At 35.9% G+C, this 24,517-nt stretch overlaps 1 protein-coding gene across 1 annotated transcript; it reads right to left on the bottom strand.

Annotated features, from left to right (window-relative positions):
- Positions 1–724: 724 nt before the first annotated feature.
- On the bottom strand, positions 725–21,099 carry si:ch211-286o17.1. Its single transcript, XM_048198949.1, has 8 exons — positions 20,860–21,099; positions 6,320–6,394; positions 5,626–5,789; positions 4,075–4,155; positions 2,669–2,789; positions 2,204–2,256; positions 1,598–1,747; positions 725–1,517 (listed from the first exon to the last, which is right to left on the bottom strand). The coding sequence occupies exons 1-8, from the start codon at positions 20,957–20,959 to the stop codon at positions 1,341–1,343; spliced, it is 921 nt and encodes a 306-aa protein (XP_048054906.1). The 5' UTR covers positions 20,960–21,099; the 3' UTR covers positions 725–1,340.
- Positions 21,100–24,517: the final 3,418 nt, after the last annotated feature.

The raw sequence follows: 24,517 nt of genomic DNA, 5'->3' as shown, positions 1-24,517 counted from the left end.
TCACTCAAGCTTTGTACTTATAACACAATTTTCCATAGTTCAACTGGTAATGCTAGAAATGGCAAGGTCCTGAGTTTAGTGTTCAGGAAACACGCATACGGAATAAGTGTATTTTGAATGTTCGAGTTACTTTGAATAAAAGCTTCTGCCAAATGCATAAATGTCTGAAATGCATAAAAATCCTGAACATTAGTGAAGTGAATCAAATCAAAAGTAGCAAGTGGAAAACCCTAACATCGGCGATTGACTGCATTTACGTCAGAGAAAGGCCAGCTAGCATGCAAAAATCCACGAAGCGTATCCTAATTTTAAGAGCTGAATAGTAAACTGTTCTGAAATACCTGAAAATGTAAGGACAACAATTCACAATGAGGTTCAATTCATTAACATTTATGAATTTGGTATCATGAACCAACTTTTACATTTTTAAGCATTTATTCATCTAAGTTGATGTTAATTCATAAATATACTATTGTTAATTCATCTTCATTCATAATACTGTAATGTTCATTTTTGATGTGTTCAAATATGTAGTATATGTAGAAATTAGCAATAACGTAGATTAATAAATGCTGTAAAAGTTTTTTTTATTGTTATTTCATGATACTAAAAGAGAGAGTTCACACAAAAATGAAAATTCTGTCATCATTTACTCAGCCTCAAGTGGTTCCAAACCTGTATGAATTTCTTTCCTCTGCTGAACGCAAAAGAAGATATTTTTAAGAATGTTGGTAACCAAACAGTTGACTTTCATAGTATTTTGTCAATAGGGCCCATCAACTGTTTGGTTAGAAAGAAATTCATACAGGTTTGGAACAACTTAAGGGTGCGTAAATGGTGACCGATTATTCATTTTTGGATGAACTATCCCTATAATGCATTAACTAATGTTAACAAACATACTTGACTGTTAACCATTACTACTGCAGCAGTTGTAGACTTGAGAATGTGTTCCATACTGGAAATGGAGAACTGAGATTTTGGCTCATGTAAACGTATAACACAAATCTTATTAATCATTTTACAGTTTACAAATTCCTCAAGAGAAGCTTTGGCATGGAAGATCTCTAAAGAATTTTTGCACTGTTGGAGTTAAAACATATTTGAAAGTGTAAATGTTTGATGTTTGTATATAATAGATGTTGTTTCTGAAGCGTTATTATTCATATTCCAAAAGGCTGCCCAGTCTTCTCACGTAACAGTTTTTTCATACTTTCATCATTGTTTCTCTCAGCATCACCTCAGTCGTAGTTTTCATCACACCTAATGTTGTTGTGTATGATAACCCATGGCATTTGTTGACTCGTGTCGGTCATGGGATTGATGTTGACTCGAGCCTCTTACATCGGAGTATCGACCACCTGTGTCTGGGTGGCGGAGTGTCCATTGGTGGGGGGTGAGTCTGGAGACTCTCCATTGATGATGGGCTTGTCCAAAGGCTCCTGTTGAGGCAGAGGAGCCACAGACAGCAGTGTGTTGCCTTGGTTATCTTGATCCACTTGGAAGGAGTCCTCAGCCTTGATGGAGACAAGAGACATTAATTATACTGTATATTACTTTTGATTAATTTGGTATGTGATTAGACAGTCACGCTCACCAGTCGTAGCCCTTTTGATTGTGCTCGATGAGTCTTTAGAAAGTATCCAGCTATTAGCAAAGCAGCAAGAAGCAAACCCGCAATCAGAAGAGAGATCAAGACAATTTTAGAGCGCTGGCCCATACGAGACACCGCCTCATCGACTTCCACCTATAGGCACAAACCATTACCAACACATTAGCTTGTTTTTTTTTTTGTTTTTTTTTTACCTGGAAAGTGTTGTAAGTTTAATAGCATTGTGTTCCAATATTGTTTGTGTGTAGCATCATAGGGTGTGTTTATCTGATTTGTCAGCACAGCTATTTAACTCCTAATGAGTTACAGCTTTACCTCACCCTAACTTAACCCTAAACTAAACCACATGGCAAAACATAGCGTTTCTGATTCAGAGGCCTAACAGGGTGCGTATTATTCATATGGCCTGGAATCTGGGAGTAACGCATTATTAAACCACTGCACAATCCCAATAGCAGATGCACCAGGCTACTTTTTCTCTTCCTTATTTCATATTTGATTTAAGTGTAATTTCCTTTGTATGTGTATGTGTGTTCTCTCATTTTCATCCTGTATATTTGATTACATGATAAAGTTTTCAGTGTTGCCGACCTTATCGGTAATGTTGTCGTTGTTGAACTTCCCAGCCATGCCTTCAGGATCAGCTTCGTGAAATGCAAAAATTACAGAGTTTAGTCTGATTGTTCAGAGCACTGGAAAATATTTAACATTCATCCATAATATAGTCACATATTCATTATTGTTAATTGAAATTTAAAGAAATTCAACTGTAATTTTTAACTTGAAAAGAAAGATTAAAAAAAGCCTGATAGATAGACAGACAGACATTTATGTTTATATATTTCATCATATTTAATAAATTGTTAACTTTTCTTGTTTTATGGGGTAGGGCAATTTCAATTCACACTCATGAAGTTTAATTAAACTCAAATGTAATTAATATAATTGATATTTGGTGATTTCATGGGACTGATAATCGTGTGTTTGTGGAATATTTTATAACATACATTAAATATAAAACAAGCAAATATATGACTACAAGAAGACAAAACAAACCTTCAATGCTGTCTCCATAAACCATGATCTCATCTGTGTTGTCTTTCTGATAGATTTCCAGTTTGCAATCTTCACCACAGAGATGTTCTAGAACACTCTGTATCCTGGCTTTAGTCTCTTCCTATTAGATGAAAGGGTTTTTGTGTTTAAAAAAGTGTTTGTAATGCATGTTGGACACTTAAAATACAGTAAATTTAATGTGAACTTGAGGAAAAGAAAGTGGAGTGATGCATTAAGCCTTTCTTTCATTTTCTCCCCATTCTTCCTCTCTCTCTCTCCATCTTTCATATTTCTTTCCTTCCTGGAATATGGTGTAATATGAAACCTGTATGTTCAGATTTTCTCTCATAGCAACAGCCTCCCTTTCTGCTGAATTACGGTTTTGCAGTGAACATTGGTGAATAGAAGATTTCCCATTAGAATTCCCATTTTGATCCTATAGCTTAACACCAAAATAATATCAAAATACTAAAATCGATAAATATATTACTACTAAACAAATCAACTGAAAATCATCAGACGTCATGAAGACGCCTGCTTTAGTCACATACACACGATATAATTTCAATCCAAGTCATTTACTCTCATGATGTGTTTTTATTTTTATTTTTTTTTATTTTGCTATACTCATAAAAACTTCATTCTATTGAGGCTCTTTACTGGCTCTGAAACTTAGCCTAGAGGCCCGACTATGTATCTTGGCAGAGTTCCTGGCGTGAATTCCCGAACTGCCTCCGCCCATAGTGTGTAATGGAATGCCATTGATGTGCAGGCCGCTAGGCCTCTATGACGGTCCACCCAATGAGACCTGAGCACATGGCATAACACACTTATTAGGGTCTCTAACGGCTGACTTATAAAAAGTCTTCAACATCTTATATATCATAGTTGGCAAAAAGAAGACGCATCTAGCATTCTGTCTATAATGCGTAACAAACTAAAGGCTCTGCAATGAAGTCTTTTTATTCTAGATTATGCAGATCACTCTTTGGTGTGGGTTTCCTATATCAAAGGCATTCTGAGTGATTGCTGTATAGGGTGATTCTCACGAAAACACGCCCAGGTCACATTACACTCCAAAATTCTCTTTACCCTAATGACTCTGGAAGTTTTTCTCCTTTTATAATAAATAATCTTACTTCGACCATGAGGGTGCAAATAGGCTACTCGCAACCTACTTTCTAACTGGATGAAAACTACTAGTCTACACTGTTCTACTTCTGTTTTAGGTATATAAATCAGCCCACAGCACTGTATTCATTTGACTAAAGAGTTCTCAAACTCTGTACTTAATTTACAACATTTTTAAACTAGCCAAAACTGATCTAGAATCAGCATTCCCACTATATAATATTATTTCCACAGATTCTACAGTTATCACAGGATAAACCCAGACCAGAACTTACACATGTGGAGGAGGCCTTTAGTTTCAGCAGCACATCATATTTGTAGTGCACTGGTATTTTATCCACACAGACCACATTGCCCTACAAAATAAACAAACAACAACAACAACAACAACAACAACAACAAAAATAAGATCAGAAGTCTTCTTAACTTAATAGCACACACAATCTTGGTATAGCCTTTTGCACAAAAAAAAAAAAAAAAAAAAAAAAAAAAAAAAATATATATATATATATATATATATATATATATATATATATATATATATATATATATATATATATTTATTTATTTATTTTTTTGTAATACAATACGGGTGCACTAATATGCTTTAAAGGCACAGTATGTAAGTTTCGCCACTAGAGGTCGCTTATTCAAAGCAATAACTTTGGCGTAGCTTGATGACGCTGTGAATGAGCGTGGAATCATGGGAGTTGTCGTCTTCACCTCCACAGCCAATGGAGAGCAATCCTACAGGAATCAGGCAGAAATCTGTTCATGGATGCTAATGCATTCAAGTTTTATTAACGTTACTGTGGTATGAATCAGGACGGGGCCGAGAGCCTGGGACATTTTACGTTGCTGTTTTTATCATGCTTATATGCCGCAGTCGGATGCTTCATGCCGCTCTTTTAGTTTTGTTGCTTGTTTATTACGATTTAAGTTCAGTTTAACGTCTTTCTCCTTCTGCCCTGATCTTGAACTTTGTTACAGTTACGTTTGATCCCTTAAATTCACATTATTTTATTTCATTCTATTAAAATAGCCACAAGTCCTACTCATACAGATCACTTTATCTGACAAATGAAAATTGTGGGGTTATGCAGCATTGTTTTACTTTGTCAAAACAATAATACTAAAAATACATTTGAGTACATTGAAAGTTATGTTATAACATTACTCTGTGCGTTAAAATGCCGATTTCTCTGGATTTAAACATTGTTGAAAACATTTGGGATCATGTAAGTACATAAGTAAACAAAATATATAACATTGTTCTAGTGGGTTTTGGATATTTTATATACCATCAGCACCTAACCCATCCTTCAAACATTCTCTGACATTACTTTCACTGTGCAATTGTCCCACAGACCTAGTAGAGATGTCAACCCTATCCATAATTGTGACATATTACTTAATAATGAGTTAACAATCATGTGCCTCAACAAGTAAAGTCATAACATAATGATATCTTTGCAAATCATTAGCTAATGATTACTTAAAGCAGATACCACCCACTGTGGTAATGAACACATCAATTTACACTATTAGTTAATATATGCTGTCAAGGAATTAATACATGATGAAACATTTAACAAATAGCAATTAATGTATTATGTAATCTATGAATCGGGTAGATTCTTTATTAGTTGTTGATGTGGTAATTGTTAATGGTTTGTTTCTTCCCGAGTCATACATTATCTCATGATTAACTGTGCATTAGTTAAGCATGAATCAATGCATATTAGAGCACCCATATTGCGTTAACTTTTTTTAAAAAAAATAATGTTTTGACAATATTAATGAGGTACAATATCTGGTTTCCCCACCTTTGAAGTAACACTGTCTTTTTCAGGTGGGTTTGTGTGGGTCTGATCTGGGGTCTGTGTGTCAGGTTGAGTTGGTTGAGTGGTCTCACTGTCCACTCCTGGTGTCTTTGAGGTCCATGAATCAGGTAAAATGGTGGGGAAAACGACAATCTGGATCTGAGAAACTCCAGTGAGGAAATGTATTTGTTGTTACTTGCCATATTGTTGTAATCATTCTCATAAAAAAGCGTTTCTCATACAGATTCATTTTAAATTTGGAGAACAAGATCATATTTTAGTGAGATAAGGTAAATTCTACTTTTTAGACTTTAAGCTGGTATAACATATGTTATACCAGTCAGTAAAATTTGATCACAAACATTTGTACGAATGGATTAGAAATTACAAGTTTATGAAGCGAGGTGAGCAAGTTAATGAGATTGTATCATTAAAATGGCATGTATTTATATTGCATCTAATCCAAACTTGGATTGTTATTTTATTTAAAACAATGTCATCACCTGTTTTGGTCATAAACACCTAGCTAGCTTTCTTTCTTGTCTTGGCTAATGTTGTTGTATAAGTTAATCAACTAAATAAATAAAGGGAAAAGCAAAATATGAAGATTCATATCTTTAATTACAAAGAATACACAGAATGCTATTATTAAGAAATTTATTCATTAATTTATTTGTTGAATTAATTTATTTTTTACCTTTGCCATGCACCTTTACTGTTGGAGTAACTAAATCACCATCCCCGCGGTTGACTCTTTCTTCACAAATCACAGCTGAAATATAAGGTAAATGTTGTTAGAGCAGCTCATTCATACTAACTGCATCCAAAGTGTCATGATATATAAATCTTTCTTACTTGGCAGATGATGAAACGAAAAAAAAAAAAAAAAAAATCCAATTAGTGTCCAGTTCTCATAATTAACTTTTAACTAAGATAACATTTAAGTTAACTTTTGATAAGTTAACTTTTGCTTCAATAAACTCCTATTTACTGCTTATTAATGTTAGTAAGGTAGTTGTTATGTTTAGGTATTGGGTAGGATTAAGAACGTAGAATAAGGTCATGCAAAATGAGCCATTAAAGGTGCTCTAAGCGTTCCTGGGCGGAGTAACTTCCTGTTGACGTTCGAAGTGTTGTCAAACAAAACAGAGGCTAGCTAGACCTTCCCTCCTCCTCCTCCTCCCCCTCCCCTCCGTGCTTCCTGAAACAGTCATGAACGCGCATTTAAAGTCGGTTATTGGCTGGAGCATGTTTATTATGTTTTGTGGTCCAGGCTGCACTAGTTTCTTTTTATTGCCGTTTTTGGAGCTTGTGGCGACTACAGAGACCGCATTTTTTTTTTTACAGTGTGTTCAGGGGACAGGCAGCTAGCGGATAGTGAAGAGATGTTTGCTGTATGTGACAAAAAATGTTTTTGCCTAAAAACGCGTGACATCGCTTAGAGCACCTTTAATATCTGCTTTATAAGTACTATTAAACAGCCAATATCCTAGCGCATGCTAAGCAACTAATTAATAGTGAGAATTGGACCCTAAACAAAAGTGTAACCAAAAAATGTAATAATAATAATAATAATAATAATAATAATAAAATACCATAGACTTGCATTGAGCAGACAATGCACTTTCTACACTACCATTCGAAAGTTTTCTTTTTCTTTTTTCTTCTCTCTCTCTCTCTTTGATGAAAAAATAATACTTTTATTCAGCAAGGATGTATTCAATTAATCAAACTGACAGTAAGACATTTACAGTAACACTTTGTTTTAGGGTCTTTTAACTAGTTGCTTATTAGCATATATATATTTACAAGAATATTGGCTGTTTATTAGTACTTATTAAGCACATATTAATGCCTTATTCTGCATGAACTTATTCTACATTCTTAATCCTACCCAATACCTAAACTTAACAACTACCTGTATCTTACTAACTATTAATAAGCAGTAAATTAGGAGTTTATTGAGGGAAAAGTCATAGTTAGTTTATATGTGTTCACTACACTAAAGTGTTACCACATTTTGTTACCATAAACAGAAGAAAACTTGATAAAATAATAAATCTGTCCCCAAACTGGTAGTACAATATATAGCTCTAGCAGCCACCCACAACACCCTAGCATCATTTTGCAACATTTGCATGGGTAAGGACCACTCACATTTTATTCTGAAATGTATCTAGATAATAGATCATTAGATTAGAATTAATTAACTTAAAAACTGAGCTGTAAACCATGAATGTTGATGTGTTATTTCAAATCTCTTATCACAATGTTGTGGCTTTGGCAAAGTTCCACAGACTCAAAGCCAATTAGCATTTCACGGGAACACAAGTTTTTCCTCTTTGTTTTTTTATTTAATTTAGTTATTTTCTGTCTTTATCACCCACAAGCGCTGTAGCGTATGAATTAAAAACTCTCTTGTGTTAGAGCCGACACTGAGCCATGGTGCTTGTGGGTGATGTGAGTTTGAATCAGGCTTGTTTGACGTTTATACTCTGTCCCATCTCTGATGCTTCTTTTAAAATGTTGCTGGTGCTGGAGTTGGTTATGCTGGTCCTGGTTGACTAGAGAACTGAATGACAACTAACTGACTGTGTTCAACTGACTACATCCAAACTAACTGAATTGTGATGTATGTTTAGCATTTTCTTAACATGCTTAACTATGGTCAAGTCAAGTCAATTAAATTGCATAATGTTTTTCAGAGCAATGAATTCTGGCCTAAATTCTAGTTTTGGCACTGAGTGGCTCTAAAGGGCTGCGCTGGTATGAATGAATGAGCTGAATCTGTGCTGTTTGTAATTAATAGTCTGATTGAGCGGGAATACATCAGCACAGACTGAGCTAATAAAACCTTAACCTTTCCCCTCCCCCGTGCAACAAGAGGCCCTGACCTCTGACCCCGACCCTGCCTCAACACACTCCCCTTTGGACTCCGTAGAGAGAGTCAGTCAGAGGTTAAAAAGAAAAGAATAGTGAAAGAAAGGGTGCAGGGAGATGGAAAGAGGAAATAACAGAGACTCTTATGTCTCCGAGATCTTTCTGGAGCCATTTCTCATTTGCACATGATTATGTGCAGAAAATTTTGATTTATGTGATTTTCTGCTAGAGATGTTTTGAATAAAGGAGTGATTCTATTTTAAAAGAGAGATCTTTTTTTGTCTTTGGTCATGTGTTCAGTGCTCAGCACGATACTCGTGAAACCTAAAGTGAGACAGTATTGACTCAGATCACTGTCAGAATGATTTAGTGCGCTTTAAGACACCCATTCCATCCATTATAATGAATGTTTAGCATCGTTTACATAATTCTTTTGAGCAGACAATGCACTTTTCTCAAATTCACAATGAGCAAATTATTTTGAATGGATCTTTTGATTGGTTACCCACTAAATGTTGGCATTTGATTTTTCAAAGTTTTGGTATTCAGTAAACAAGATTTCCCACGTTTTACTATGTCTTTAAATCATAATAGCAATGAGAAGTGAAATATGATATGGTACTATAGCTCTGCTTGACTATTGTTTTCTCTCTTGGATTTATCTCTTTGGCTTGTTTTATTATATTTGTATGTCTGGATAAAAGTTTATTTAAAATGTACAGTGGGTACGGAAAGTATTCAGACGCCCTTACATTTTTCACTCTTTGTTATATTGCAGCCATTTGCTAAAATCATTTAAGTTCATATTTTTTCCTCATTAATGTACACACAGCACCCCATATTGACAGAAAAAACACATAATTGTTGACATTTTTGCAGATTTATGAAAAAAGAAAAACTGAAATATCACATGGTCCCAAGTATTCAGACCCTTTGCTCAGTATTTAGTAGAAGCACCCTTTTGATCTAATACAGCCATGAGTCTTTCTGGGAAAGATGCAACAAGTTTTTCACACCTGGATTTGGGGATCCTCTGCCATTCCTCCTTGCAGATTCTCTCCAGTTCTGTCAGGTTGGATGGTAAACGTTGGTGGACAGCCATTTTTAGGTCTCTCCAGAGATGCTCAATTGGGTTTAAGTCAGGGCTCTGGCTGGGCCATTCAAGAACAGTCACGGAGTTGTTGTGAAGCCACTCCTTCGTTATTTTAGCTGTGTGCTTAGGGTCATTGTCTTGTTGGAAGGTAAACCTTCAGCCCAGTCTGAGGTCCTGAGCACTCTGGGGAAGGTTTTCATCCAGGATATCCCTGTACTTGGCCGCATTCATCTTTCCCTCGATTGCAAGCAGTCGTCCTGTCCCTGCAGCTGAAAAACACCCCCACAGCATGATGCTGCCACCACCATGCTTCACTGTTGGGACTGTATTGGACAGGTGATGAGCAGTGCCTGGTTTTCTCCACACATACCGCTTAGAATTAAGGCCAAAAAGTTCTGTCTTGGTCTCATCAGACCAGAGAATATTATTTCTCACCATCTTGGCAAACTCCATGCTGGCTTTCATGTGTCTTGCACTGAGGAGAGGCTTCCGTCGGGCCACTCTGCCATAAAGCACTGACTGGTGGAGGGCTGCAATGATGGCTGACTTTCTACAACTTTCTCCCATCTCCCGACTGCATCTCTGGAGCTCAGCCACAGTGATCGTTGGGTTCTTCTTTACCTCTCTCACCAAGGCTTTTCTCCCTTGATAGCTCAGCTCTAGGAAGGGTTCTGGTCGTCCCAAACGTCTTCCATTTAAGGATTATGAAGGCCACTGTGCTCTTAGGAACCTTAAGTACAGCAGAAATTTTTTTGTAACCATGGCCAGATCTGTGTCTTGCCACAATTCTGAGCTCTCCAGGCAGTTCCTTTGACCTCATGATTCTCATTTGCTCTGACATGCACTGTGAGCTGTAAGGTCTTATATAGACAGGTGTGTGGCTTTCCTAATCATGTCCAATCAGTATAATCAAACACAGCTGGACTCAAATGAAGGTGTAGAACCATCTCAAGGATGATCAGAAGAAATGGACAGCACCTGAGTTAAATATATGAGTGTCACAGCAAAGGGTCTGAATACTTGTGATATTTCAGTTTTTCTTTTTTAATAAATCTGCAAAAATGTCAACAATTCTGTGTTTTTCTGTCAATATGGGGTGCTGTGTGTACATTAATGAGGAAAAAAATGAACTTAAATGATTTTAGCAAATGGCTGCAATATAACAAAGAGTGAAAAATTTAAGGGGGTCTAAATACTTTCCGTACCCACTGTATCTTGATGCTAGCCTCTAGATTTTTCCATGCTAATATTTCAAGGGGAATTTCACCAAGAATGAATTGGGTTTATTTGCCTTCTGTCTGGTTTATTTTTGACTAAAAGAGTTATGCAAATCGGGTAATGGTGAAAGCACAGCCAAAAAGTATCACTGAATGCAATTTACGCAATGTAATAACACCATATTTTAAATTGGTTTTGAGTGTTAGTTTGTGGAGGCGTAACTGTTTAGTGAATTTGTCCCTCTGTGTTTTGTAAATTAGATTTATAAGCGGGATTAGGTAGCTCCCCAAGAATGACACATTCCCTTTCTACATAATATACTTTCCAATTTGGTATGTTTACAAGTGGCTGATTTAGTGAAAAGGTTTTTTAACCAGGAAATTTACAGTGTAAAACTGGACTGACATTCACATTTAAACTAACTAGGATTGCTTTAGATATAGGCAGTAGGGGTGTCCAGTCCTGCTTCTTTAGGACCACTGTCCTGCAGAGTTCAGCTCCAAACCCAATTAAACACACCTGAACCAGCTAATCTAAGTCTTACTAAGCCAGGGGTAGGCAATGTCGGTCCTGGAGAGCCGCTGTCCTGCAGGGTTTAGCTCCAACCCTAAACAAACACACCTGAACAAACTAATCAATGTCTTCAGGATTACTAAGGCTACAGGTAGGTGAGTTTTTTTTTTTTTTAATCTTTTTTCCAGAGTTGGAGCTAAACTCTGCAGGATAGCAGCTCTCCAGGACCAATGTTGCCTACCCCTGTACTAAACTAGAAATGTCCAGGCAGTTGTGTAATCTCCTTGCCAGCAATGAGATTAAATAGAGATCAATAGACTTTTGCCTTCTTTTTCCAATAATCTCACATATCTCTAGATCACATGTGTCAAACTCTGCTCCTAAAGTCCAATGTCCTGCAGAGTGTAGCTCCAAAACATCTGCCTGGAAGTTGGGAGATACGAGGGTCCTTGGCTCTACAAAAGCGTAATGGCTAACTTGGATCAAGTGTGCCTTAACAACCAATAACATTACAGCCTTAGCATCATTGAATTTCATTCAAGTTGTTTGACAGTCAATCACTGTTTGCAGATAGCACAGAAATGAATGAGAAGTGTCGCAAACTGAATCATTCAGTACTGTGTCTCTTTTCATTTTTTTTTTCTTACCTTGCTGTATCCGAAAACTTGGGCGGCTGGCTTGTTGCCTCGCTGCCTTATAGGCAATGACTCTGCAGGTAGCGTTTGCGCACAGAGGTACCTCATGAAATGATTTCGGACAGACTTCTGAGGCAGCATAACGGTTTAATGATCTACAGCAAAATTTGGCAAGAACTAAACAAATATTTAATTACTACAGTAGTAATTTCTCGCAAGAAATTATATCAGAAGTGGAAAACATTGGTCAAAACCGTACATTTACACACAAACTGACCAGAAACTGCAACTTTCAGATGCCATCATTATTTTTTAGCTCAACTGTCATCGAATGGAATTCGATTGTGGGATATCAAAGGCAGTGGATACATCTATCCTGCCTTCATCAATCAATTGAAGGTATCTCATAAGACAGGAAGTGAAGCTAACTCAGATGTGCCTTGATGCCTTCCTACCTTGGAATGTGTCCTCCCAAGCCAGCATTTTTCAGTTTTCAGATGCAGCCGTGGTCTTATTATTGGGAGATATAAAGGTCTGTGGCTCTACCATTGGAGAACACGTAACAGCTAAATTGGATCACACGTGCCTTGATAACCAATCACATTACAGCCTTGACATCATTAAATTTCATTCAGAGTTGTGTGACAGTTAATCACTGATACCATAGAAATGAATGAGAAGTGCTGTAAACTGAATCATACCTGTCACGCAATTGACCCTTCACCGGGAGTTTGACTGACAAGCGATCTAACCAATCATAGCGCCAAATCCGCCATTTTGTCCGACATAGCAGTCAGGAGTTAGAAGGTTAACCTTGGTGGACTTGAACTTGAAAAATGGTGTGTACTGACGTCTTTCCGAGTTTGAAACAGCATTCTTTCTCATGTTTATTTGATGCTATAAATTAACTAGTAGGAAGAAATATCGGTTCACGAGCCGCTTGAGCTGAGGCGCTACAGCAATCTGTCACGACACATTAAAGAGCCAGAAAACGTTTTTTATTGTTCAAATTTCCATTTTGAAAGCTTGGACTTTGTTTAATATCATAAGTAACCTGCTCTGTCTTGTCTGTCAACGTGTTGTCAGTGTCCTCTTTGCTCTGCGATGTGTTTTTCACTCTGTATGGCGTGACAGCACCATGGCTTGTCGGACAAGCAACAGTAACTGGGCGGGTCTTTGCGGAGGGTCAATTGTCAGTGACTTTTTTTTTTGGCATGAACTCTAAAAATAGATCAATCCAAAATGAATGTTTAAGAGCAAACATGTTGAAAATTATCTGATGGGCTGTTGATTCATTAAATAAGCCGTTTTCCCACAAAAGCAGTTTATTCAGCATAGTGAAGCCTGTCCTCCATTGACATCAATTAAAAAATGGCCTCTGCTCTCTTTCCATGCATACCACAGCGTTAGCAGGCATTATGCTTTTTACTAACCTTGCAGGCTTGCCTTCAAGTGGCTTTGTTTCTACTAATCCTGAAGACCTTGATTAGCTTGTTCAGGTGTGTTTAACTAGGGTTGGAGCCTTCCAGAAACTGAAATTGACACCCCTGCTCTAAACCTTCAGAAGTGTTTGCGATATAGCATCTCAAACTGTGATCAGGTTTGCCATGAGTTTTCAGTATGACCTTTTAGTATAAATAAAATGGTAACACTTTAGTTTAGGGTCCAGTTCTCACTATTAACTAGCATACTACTAGTATATTGGCTGTTAGTACTTAATATAAAGCACATATTAATGGCTTATTCTGCATGACCTTATTCTACATCCCTAATCTTACCCAATTCCTACCCAATACCTAAACTTAACAACTACCTTACTAACTATTAATAAGCAGTAATTAGGAGTTTATTGAGGCAAAAGTCATAGTTAATAGTGAGAACTGGACCCTAAAGTGTGACCAAAAAATTATATTTTTATAATGGTATACATTAATTTTACTGTATAGCAGCTTTATATTCTAACTGTTTAAGTTAGAAGTTATTTCCTGAGAAGAACAACCTGAGTAGTAAATGTTCCTGTGGCTTCTGGCATACGTTTTCAGCATTACAGATTAATTAATGCCAAGGGTTTTGTTTTCATCACCATGAGCAGAATCACCTAGTGGGCACATTCAGATCCTGTTTTCTCCTCCTCCTGCTTCTCTGAGCGCTTGTTCCTATCATGACCTCACCCCAGCGGTATTCACTCATTCACTCGCTTCCCCAGGGCCCCTACCAGCCTGATACGGCTTTGTTTATTACCCTGCTCATTAATTGGTTAAATGGAGACAAATGTGTTTGGTATCAGGCATGTGTGTGTGTGTCTGGTATTCAGAGGCGTATTGTTTTGATAGTTTAATTTAATTTAGAGGCACTTGCAAACAGAGCAACTGTGCAAACGTCTTAACCAACACAGATTTAATGATGCTTATGTCCTTATTTGTTTTTTTTTTCTAAAAGATTTGCTTTGCAGAGTAGTGGGCTTGCTGAACCAAAAGATTATATTAGGTATGCAAAGAAAACAGAAAGGTAACACTATTGACCCTTGGCAGGAATCGCTTTGCTTCACTTCCTTCCTCCCTTCCTGTAATATGACAGACAGATTGGTTTTAATGAAGCTTAACTTTCAGCAGTCCTAATAAAGTGCAACCTGTTTTTGTTCATGAAAACAAGTTTTTTTTTTTTTGGGAGAATAAAATGGCAACTGTTTATAGAATTGGCCACATTTTATAGTAATAATGTTTAACATTCAATACTCTTTAAAAGTATGGGGTCAGTAAAATTTGTTACGTTTTTGAATGTGATTCTCTTACGCTTACCAAGGCTGTATTCATTTGCTCAAAAATACAATAAAAACAGTAATATTTTCAAATATCATAACATTTCAAATAACCATTTTCTATTTGAATATATTTTAAAATGTAATTTATTCCTGTGATGGCAAGGCTGAATTTTCAGCATCATTACTCCAGTCTTCAGTGTCACATGATCCTTCAGAAATCATTCTAATATGCTGATTTGGAGCTCAAGAAACAGTTGTGCTGTGCAATATTTTGGTAACACTTTAGTATAGGGAACACATAAACTATTTACTACAACTTTTCCCTCAATAAACTCCCAATTTACTGCTTATTAATAGTTAGTAAGGTAGTTGTTAAGTTGTTAAAGAATGTAGAATAAGGTCATGCAGAATAAGGCCTTAATATTTGCTTAATAAGTACTAATAAATAGCCAATATTCCAGTAATATGCATGCTAATAAGCAACTAATTAAAAGACCCTAAAATAAAGTGTTAGCAATATTTTTTGTGAAAAACATGAAACTTTTTTTTAAGATTCTTGATGAATAGAAAGTTCAAAAGAACAGCATTTATTTGAAACTTAATTGATTAATTTAATGCATCCTTGCTGAACAAAAGTATTAATTTCTTAAAAACAAACAAACAAAAAAACTTACTGACTAACTATAAACCATCTATTGGTGCTTTATTGAGGCCAGAAACCAAATATAAATTCTTTACATCAACAATTTGTAATGTAACATCAAAAAATTTTGTCTCTGTATAGCCAACTATAGCATACAGTGACACTTTCTTTATAAGAAGAGGTTCTTGGACCACTGGGTAAGAATAGAGGATAAAATTGAGATTGGCATGCTAACACTGAATTTCTCAGCAATATGTGACACACTTGCCCATCACAGCTGTTGTCTTGTGCTATAGAAAGCATATCTGGAGGTGACAGCAACTTGATACACAGTACACTTTGTCTACTGTCGGTCACCAGTGGCTTTTGGACTTCAGCGCAAGACAACAAAAGTGTGTTTTCTCGCATATACTCCTAAGAGATCTATATTGTAACTCTTTGGTCTTGTTTTCAACACTGTTATCTGCCATATGACTTTTGTCTGGTAACTGTTTAGAGAATATGTTGAATGATTGAATCATGTAGAAACTACTTTGAAAGCATTTGAAGTTTCAGCACAAACACAATGAGACTTTGCTCTGAAAGCTCTACATAGTTTAGTATAGCTGACAGTAAATTAAACCATATCAAGAGCTCTGAATAGCAGTGGCCTGAGGTACAATAGAGCACATTACTCAAACTACCATATGAAAGCATGGCTTCAGTTTGGCAGAAGGTACATTAATGACCCAGTTTTTACTCGTTTTGTTATGGAGGTACAAATCTAACACATCTCAAACCATACCATAGTGAGTGAGAGAGAATTGACAGCATCACGGTACCTGCAATTCATTTAGCAGGGAATGAATATCTGGCTAAAATAGAGGGAAGTATCGATGGGAAATTTTAAAAAGTTAAAGGAATAATTAAGGTTGAAGGTATAGTTAACCCAAAAATGATCATGTCATCCCTAACCTGTATGACTTTGTTCTGTGGAACACAAAGAAGAAAATTGTCCATAGAATGAAAGTCAGAAAAAAAAAAGAATATGGAAGCTTGTTTCCAACACTGAATACAAAAATTAAAAAGGTAATTTGGACTTTTTATCTCGCAATTCTGACTTTTTCCTCGCAAGTGCAAATTTGCATCTCGCAATTCTTACTTTTTTCTTACAGTTGAGTTTATATCTCGCAGAGAATTGCAAAGAATTGCATGATATACGCAAAAAGGTCAGAATTGCAAGAACAAGTCAGAATTGCAAGATATAAACTCGTCAGAATTGCGAAATTATATTTTTTCCTCATTCTGTGGTGAAAACCAGCTTTCATAGAAGATTGAAAAAGCTGACATAATTTTTATTTTTTAGATGAATTATCCCTTTAAGAAAAATATGTATGTATTTATTTATGTAGTTAAATACATGCTTGATTTTGCATGATACTAATTGCATTTTCATTTTTCTTTCTGTATAATTGTTCTTGATCATGGACATCTCTTCACAGGCCAGAGAAATATCTTTTTTTTTTTTAGAAAGAAATGATGGTGAAATGTTAACATCAGTACTTGTCCAGACGAACATAAACACATATAGACCGATTTATTCGCGCACACACACTAGCCCTATCTCCAACGTTACAAGTGAGCCCCTTACAACCATAGGGAACATTTCTACAACCCCCTTCCACACAGATGTTATATCTATTCAAACCCATCCCCCTTACTCCTCAACTCATCTTCACCCCATTCCCTCCACTTTTCCCATCACATATCAGGAAGTAACATCCCTCCTTCGCTTACATTCTAAAAAATGCTGGGTTGGGTCAACCCAAATTTGGGTCAATATGGACAAACCCAACCGTTACTGTCTCTGCCTTTCCCTCAAAGCCTGTGGGAATTCCCAGTCATGGATGTTTCGACATTCCAACCCCAGGAATGCTTGAATAACAAGATCGGATGGATTCCTTTTAAGTCGTAGGGAAGAAAGAATGATAAAGGAAGCTATCATGCAAGGAAAGAAAGACAGAAGGGGTGGGGGTGTCAATATGGTGCTATGTATTTGTTCTACATCTGGACCGTGATCCTCAAGGCTGCTCACACTACTTGGCGATGTCCCACGTCGCAGCTCAATACATCATCATGCCCTGCTTCACACTTGATAACACTGACAGTTCGTCAGCTGCTATGAGAGATCAGCTTTACTACAGCAGATGTATGAGCATATGCTTCCAACCTCCGTCTCAAGTACATCTGTCACTTTTGCCTATTGAAGGCAAAGGAATTGTCCTCAAATCTCGGTCACAAATTAACTTTTTTAAGTCACTAACACAAAATCTCAGACTTACATTGAAGGAGGACTAGAATGTCAACGCTGCTTGGCCATTGGGATTAGCTTTTTTGATGAAGCAATAATCCAATGCCCTAGCAAGCATTCAGAATACACAAACAACCACTTAGAGCACCATAGCAACAACTTCAAACACCCTAGAAACCATTAAATACACCCTGGCAACTGTCCAGAACACTCCACAAATCAGTTAGAACACCTTAGCAACCATTCGGGGGTCTTTAAATGTGTGTTTACACTGCAACAATGTACTAAAAATGGAAAAGCCAAAACACATAAAAAGTTTTACGTTTTAGTTGAAAACAGTGTCGTGTAAACGGCCCCTAAATGTCTTTATGGCCACTTTTTTAAACGAACATATGAAAGTATTCTTTTTTTCATAGTTTTTTTTTCATAAAAAATCTTACTAACCCCAAATTTGTGAACATTAGTGTATGTAAAATAAATGCTGTAAAAGTATTGTTCATTGTTAATTCACGATAGCATGAATGGAACCTTATATACTGTAATTCATCATCTCTCTCTGATGTTGAGAAAACAATATAGAACATTTTGTTCAGTTCTGCGCTGCTCGACTAAAAGATGCCTGGTTGTCTGCTGCTTGCTACACTGTGACTGAGCGTTCCCTTAGGGATACTGGAATTTGAGACTCAAACAATCCAGTTAAAGGGAAGGAGGAATGTTACTCTGGACCTCTCTCTCTGTCTCTCTCTCACAGCATGCCCCCCCTGACATCTGACCCCTCAGTCTCTCGCTTTCTCTCCCAGTAAACGAGTGTGGGGCCCACATTTTCTCCACCCAAACAGGGAGGGCATCAAACATATGGAGGAAAGACAGACTCTTATGTTTCTAATCAGACACTTCTTGAGCAGCCCAACCCCTTTACTCTCTGCCAAAGCATCATTATCATCAGAGCTTGTACCTCCTTTAAGCTACAATAAGGGAGTTGTGGGACCAAAGCCAATGAGAACAAAATCTGTTCTTGGTGGTGTGAATAAGGGAATGCATGCGTTGCCCCAAACCTGCCATGGAAAATAAACATGACACTGAATGATTAGTATCACACAATAGCTATGTTTCCACCCTGTTTTTATACGCAATCTGAAGTATCGCATCAAAAAACGGGCGACGGAAATGCCACTTTTTGGGCCCTTAACATGTTCTTAAACTCTTGAAACTTTGCACAAGGCCCGTCATCGCTGCTTGCAGCTATATTTCGCATTTGTTTTTAATTGTTTTGTTTTGTTTTTTGCTAACTTTGAAAAGATTTGCTTTATGTTTGGATGGAAATCCAGCTAGTGACTGAAACAAACAGAAAGTTGCTCACTGTATTATTTTGACACTTTGAAATTTAAAAAATTGTTTATTCATATTAATGCATAGTTAAGTGTATTTTTTATACATTTTTAATAACATTTTATACATGGACTTATAATAATTTAATATAATAATTTTACCCATTTTCTGTACTTAAAATGTTTTACTTGAATATTTAAAAAGTATTTTAAACTTTTTTCAAATACTTAATACTACGGAAGAGGATTAGGGCCAAGCAATAATAAAAAAATAAAACCATCTCGAGATTAAAGTTGTTAAATTTCGGGAAAAAACTTGTTAAATTTCGAGAAAAAAGTCAAAATAAAATGTTGAGAATAAACTCATTAAATTATGAGAAAAAACTCGTTAAATTTCAAGAAAAAAGTCGAGATAAAATGTTGAGAATAAAGTCATTAAATTACTAGAAAAAAGTCGTTAAATTATGACATTTTTCTCATAATTTAACGAATTTGTTCTCGTAATTTAACAACTTTTTTCTCATAATTTAATAAGTTTATTCTCAACATTTTATCTCGACTTTTTTCTCGAAATTTAATGACATTTTTCTCATAATTTAGTGAATTTGTTCTCGTAATTTAATGACTTTATTCTCAACATTTTATCTAAACTTTTTTCTCGAAATTGAATGAGTTTATTCTCAACATTTTATCTCGACTTTTTTTTTTTTAAATTTAACGATTTGTTTCTCGTAATTTAATGAGTTTATTCTCAACATTTTATCTCGACTTTTTTCTCGAAATTTAACAACTTTAATCTCGAGATGGTTTTATTTTTTTATTATTGCTTGGCCCTAATCCTCTTCCGTATAATACTCATATAATCTTTCGTCAAAATTATTGGCTCATATCTGCAATTTAGCAGGATTTATTGCCAGTGCTCAAACATTTTCTTAATTGGTATTTTGTCTTGTTTTCCAGTAATAAAAACTATATTCCTTAAACAAGATACATTAAATTGATAAGTACAATTGTGAGCTGTTGTTGTTGTTGTTTTTTTTTTTTTTTTAAAGAGAAAATATCTTGAATTAATTTTATAAATACTTTTTTCATATTTTATAAATACTTATTTCATATTAAATAAAAATAAATGAAAATAAAATAATCTTAATTCTAATTTAAAAGATATATTCTCTAAAAGCACATCTTAATATTTCATACAATTTTGCTTTTCAAATAAGTTTAGATATTTTACTCGTAAATAAGACGTATTCAGAAAATAATTCTGCACCACTGCATCTGCTATATGTAGTTGTGGTAATGTAAACATCAGTGTTTGTTTCGGTCTCTTGCGTCAGTATGAAATGTGTATTACATTATACGGTCCACAACCTTTGCTTCCCAGAGTCTTTAAAACACCTGGATGCTTCATAGTCCACCAAATTAACAAAATCCTCTTTATGCCTAATGGAATAACAACAGATGGACTTTTTAGCATACAGACACACACACGGCCACCTGGTGATGTAATATATGCACAGATACACTGAATGGAAGAGAGCGATTCAATTGATCTCAAGCCATTAACTTGAGAGGAAACTCATCTTTACTCAAAGCGTATTGCTGTGATGCAAAGGGGTGTGGTAGCTTCACAGGCAGCGAGCTAGAGGAGCGCATTAGAGAAATGCATGCCTGATAGAACCCACTGAAACTTTTACACTAAAACTAATAGTTACTTTCTAATAGTTACTAAATATTTGGACTAGATAAAACCTTTTTAATAGCAAAATGTTTATATACCGCATGCTCCTCTCTTAAAGCTGCACAACATCTTAAGTGATGCAAAGTTACGTCCAAACATCTGCAGTAGAACAAAAGTAAAGTAAATTGTACTCACCTTGAAATAAGACAGCAAAAATACAGACTAAGAAAGCAACATCTAAGGATTTATGGCATTTTCTCTGTGTCGCCATCCTGAGCCAGCGGTCCTGCAGCATGTGGTGTGACTGTGTGTGAGTGGGTGAGGTTTTGGTTTGTTTCACCGAGTGTGTCACACGAGGGATAAAGCCAGTAACTGTGCTCTTATAGATCCAAGTGTGGCCCTTCCCCCTCTCTCTTTCACTCTCTGCCACTCACTGTTCCACTCTATTCTGTTTTCTTCATTCCCCTGAGCTGTGTTGTAATTATGGAGTTTAGTGTCTTTATTCAGAGTAGATCAAATTGTATGTTTCTAAGTCTTTTGCTTTAATGCACATTTATCCATCGGCTTGCTGTGATACCATTCTGAGAACTCGCATCGTAAAAAGCATATATTATCTTTTTAGTAATCCTATAACACTGGAAAAAACATAGTTTTCAATTGTTTTGTGTGGATATTTTGTAAGTTATGTGTGTTTGAACATTGTAAAGCACTGTTTAAAAACTGAATGCAAACATTTGTTCTTGTATAATTCCTAAACCTAAATCTGAAAGTGGATGAGAAATGGCTTCTTTGTCCTATTTCAAATAATAATGGTGTTTTAGGCAGTATTCCAGCAGTAGGCTCAAAGAATCAAATGTGTGTTGTTGTAATTTCTAGTGTTATGTTAATGCATACTTTCCAGACTCAACAAAGTGACTCAAGTAGGCTAATAGTCAAGTAACATTTAGTGATTTTAAGATGTTCATATCAGGATTTTAGGATTTTATTGTGTATACAAGTATTTGTATCTACTGTACATTTTAAGCAAGCATTATTTATTTACATTGTTTTATGGGCTGTTGGGTATTATTGGGCACAAAGAAACTAGGACACAGTGCTGCCCCCTGTTGTTTAATGCAGCATTGAAAACAACCTAAATTTGCACAAACACAAACTGTTAAACATGATCACCTAGAGACACACTCTCGCTCTCTCTCTCTCTCACACACACACAGAGGTTTGTTTTGCTATCTTAGTGAGGACATTCCATAGGGGTAATGGTTTTTATACTGTACAAACCAGTGGCGTACAGTGGTGTTCTGGCACATTTTTTTTTTTATGAATCATTGTAAATTCATGTGCATTACTCTTAAAGTTGACACATCTTCCTTGTTAAATGAACATTACAGTACATCAAAAAAGAAAAAGAAAAAAAGAAACCAAATACAATTCTATTTTGTAATTTTACATTAACAATGTAATGTTCTCTTTATCAAAATCAAGTCAATCTCATCAAGCATCAAGTGTTTTAAGCATTTCTACATTCATTCCAAAATAATAACTAAAGGCAATAATAATTTAAACAATATATTTTATTTGTGTATTGCGGTTTTTCTTTTTAATTGTCAACCTAGGATATTTTGGATCATCAGTCATGCTCCATTAACACCGTCTGTCACAGACACGAATTGTATTTTTAATTTCACCAAGCTGATTGCTCTGAAAAACCCCGCAGTCATCATGCTTTCAGTCCATTTCAAGTTTGATTTTGACGTGACATAAAGCGGTGATATCTAACTGGATGATCTGTTTACTTACTTTTCAATTAGTCTTCCGAATGAAGCATTATTTGTTCAGTCAAAATGACGCGCGGAACGCGCACGTCAACGAGAGGCGGGATTTATCGCACAAACCAATCATATCCAATCATAACCAATTACATCCAATCATAGCGCGATGGAGACATTGCCTCCTCTCACGTGACTTTCCCCCATTCATTCTCAATTACCCCCCACAAAACCCACCGCACGCCGGGGGTCTGATGATTTTATATTTTTTTACAGTCTATCCCTGTGTCTCAATCAGCTCCCTAGTTCAGTAGTCAGGGCACTGACCAGGGAGTCGGCCATTTTAAGGGCTGTCTCAATCGCAGAATCCTTCCAGGGCACTGAAACGTTCGCTCCCTGAAAAGTCCCACAATGCACCGTGAAAACCAGGGAGCATCGATGCTCACTATGCTCCCTTAACGGAAGTTCTGAAGCGCGAAACTTGAATCACGTGAGCCAACTCACTACACATAACGATACGCGATAGATGTTTTTAAAAATACAAACCGTTATTTTATTATATTTCAGCATAAACATACATTGCTAGACAGGTAATGAACATAATCTAGCTAACATTTATAATTTATTCACGGCTGAAATGTTGCACGTATAAGTAACAAGCAAATAATTAATCATAATGTACTTTAAATAACATTACAAGTAATGTCAGAAAATATCAGCTCTGTTGTTGTTCATAAATACCAGTAGTGATGTTGTACAATGAGGACGTTGTCACGTTGCCGGAAATAGAGTCATAAGTGTCCCAATGTGTAGTGAACCAGCATCTTTTACTGTCCTTATCAGTGCCCGAATTCGAGTACACGATATACTGATTCACGAGCTCGGGAGCTAGGGAACTGATTGAGACACACCCTATGTTTTATATGGTTTCCTATGAGAGGAAAGGGAGGCATGATTCCAGACTGTAAAGCATGACTCCTCTGTGTAACTTTACCTGCGGGTGTCGCTGTTGGGCAGTGTTCCTTAAGAAATACGCGTGACTTGCGCTATTTTTAATGTCATAATTTGTAATATTTGTGTTGTTTTATAGGCTATGTAATATGGATTATTTTCTCATCCTATTTTTTTTTTGAGGAGGCACTGCCTCCCTTGCCTACTCGGAGGAAACGCCCCTGGTACAAACTGTAGCCTACATTCTCTCCCCCTACACTACCCCTACCCCTAAATCTGCCCATCACAGAAAACATTCTGCATTTTTAGATTTTTTATTAAAACATTGTTTAGTATGTTTTTAAAGCTATTTTAAATATAAATATGAGACTCATGAATGTAAAAAAAAAAAATGGTGTAAAAAAATGGTGTAAAAAAAAATATACCAGTGTAATACCCATGTCATTATACAAATTTGTGTACTCATAATAACAAAATCACAAAAACAAGCGCGCACACACACACACACACACACACACACATATATTTATGTATATTATATTATATTACATTATATTATATTATATTATATTATATTATATTATATTATATTATATTATATTATATTATATTTATACAACAGTTCTTTCTGGTTCTCAAATCTGATTGGCTGAGAGATGTGTGATATTCTCCCAGTATCAGCAGTTATCGCTTTACCATTTGTATCATTCCGCTTGCGAGCAAATCCACCATATTTTTTATAAATACTGTTGTTATATCACGAAATGTAGTTTAAAGACTAAATATAATTATTTAGACCTCTATATTACTTTTTGTTTTGACGCTTTCACAGATGTGAGCTCCGGGCCGTCAGTGGCCATTCAGCGCTCATGTACCCGCAGAGAACAGCTTCATCTCGGCCAGTCCTGCAGGAATTTGCTGCTGGCTCTTATGTAGATAGTTTATATTTAGGCTATTTTTAACTTAAATCCTCTACAAGAGCGCTACTTTTGTATGTTTGATTAAATTGTTTGATTGTGTTTATTTATTTGATTGTGTTTATTGTTTGCTTGTGTTTATGTCTTTTATAATGGCTATTGTTGTTAATTTAAATATTATTTTATATAAATAATATGCAGTATTTGGGTCCGTTGATA

The sequence above is a fragment of the Megalobrama amblycephala genome, linkage group LG8 (assembly GCF_018812025.1).
Source record: "Megalobrama amblycephala isolate DHTTF-2021 linkage group LG8, ASM1881202v1, whole genome shotgun sequence".
Lineage (NCBI taxonomy): Eukaryota > Metazoa > Chordata > Actinopteri > Cypriniformes > Xenocyprididae > Megalobrama > Megalobrama amblycephala.
The sequence above is the reverse complement of the archived record's forward strand: the minus strand, read 5'-3'. Positions and strand labels throughout refer to the sequence as shown.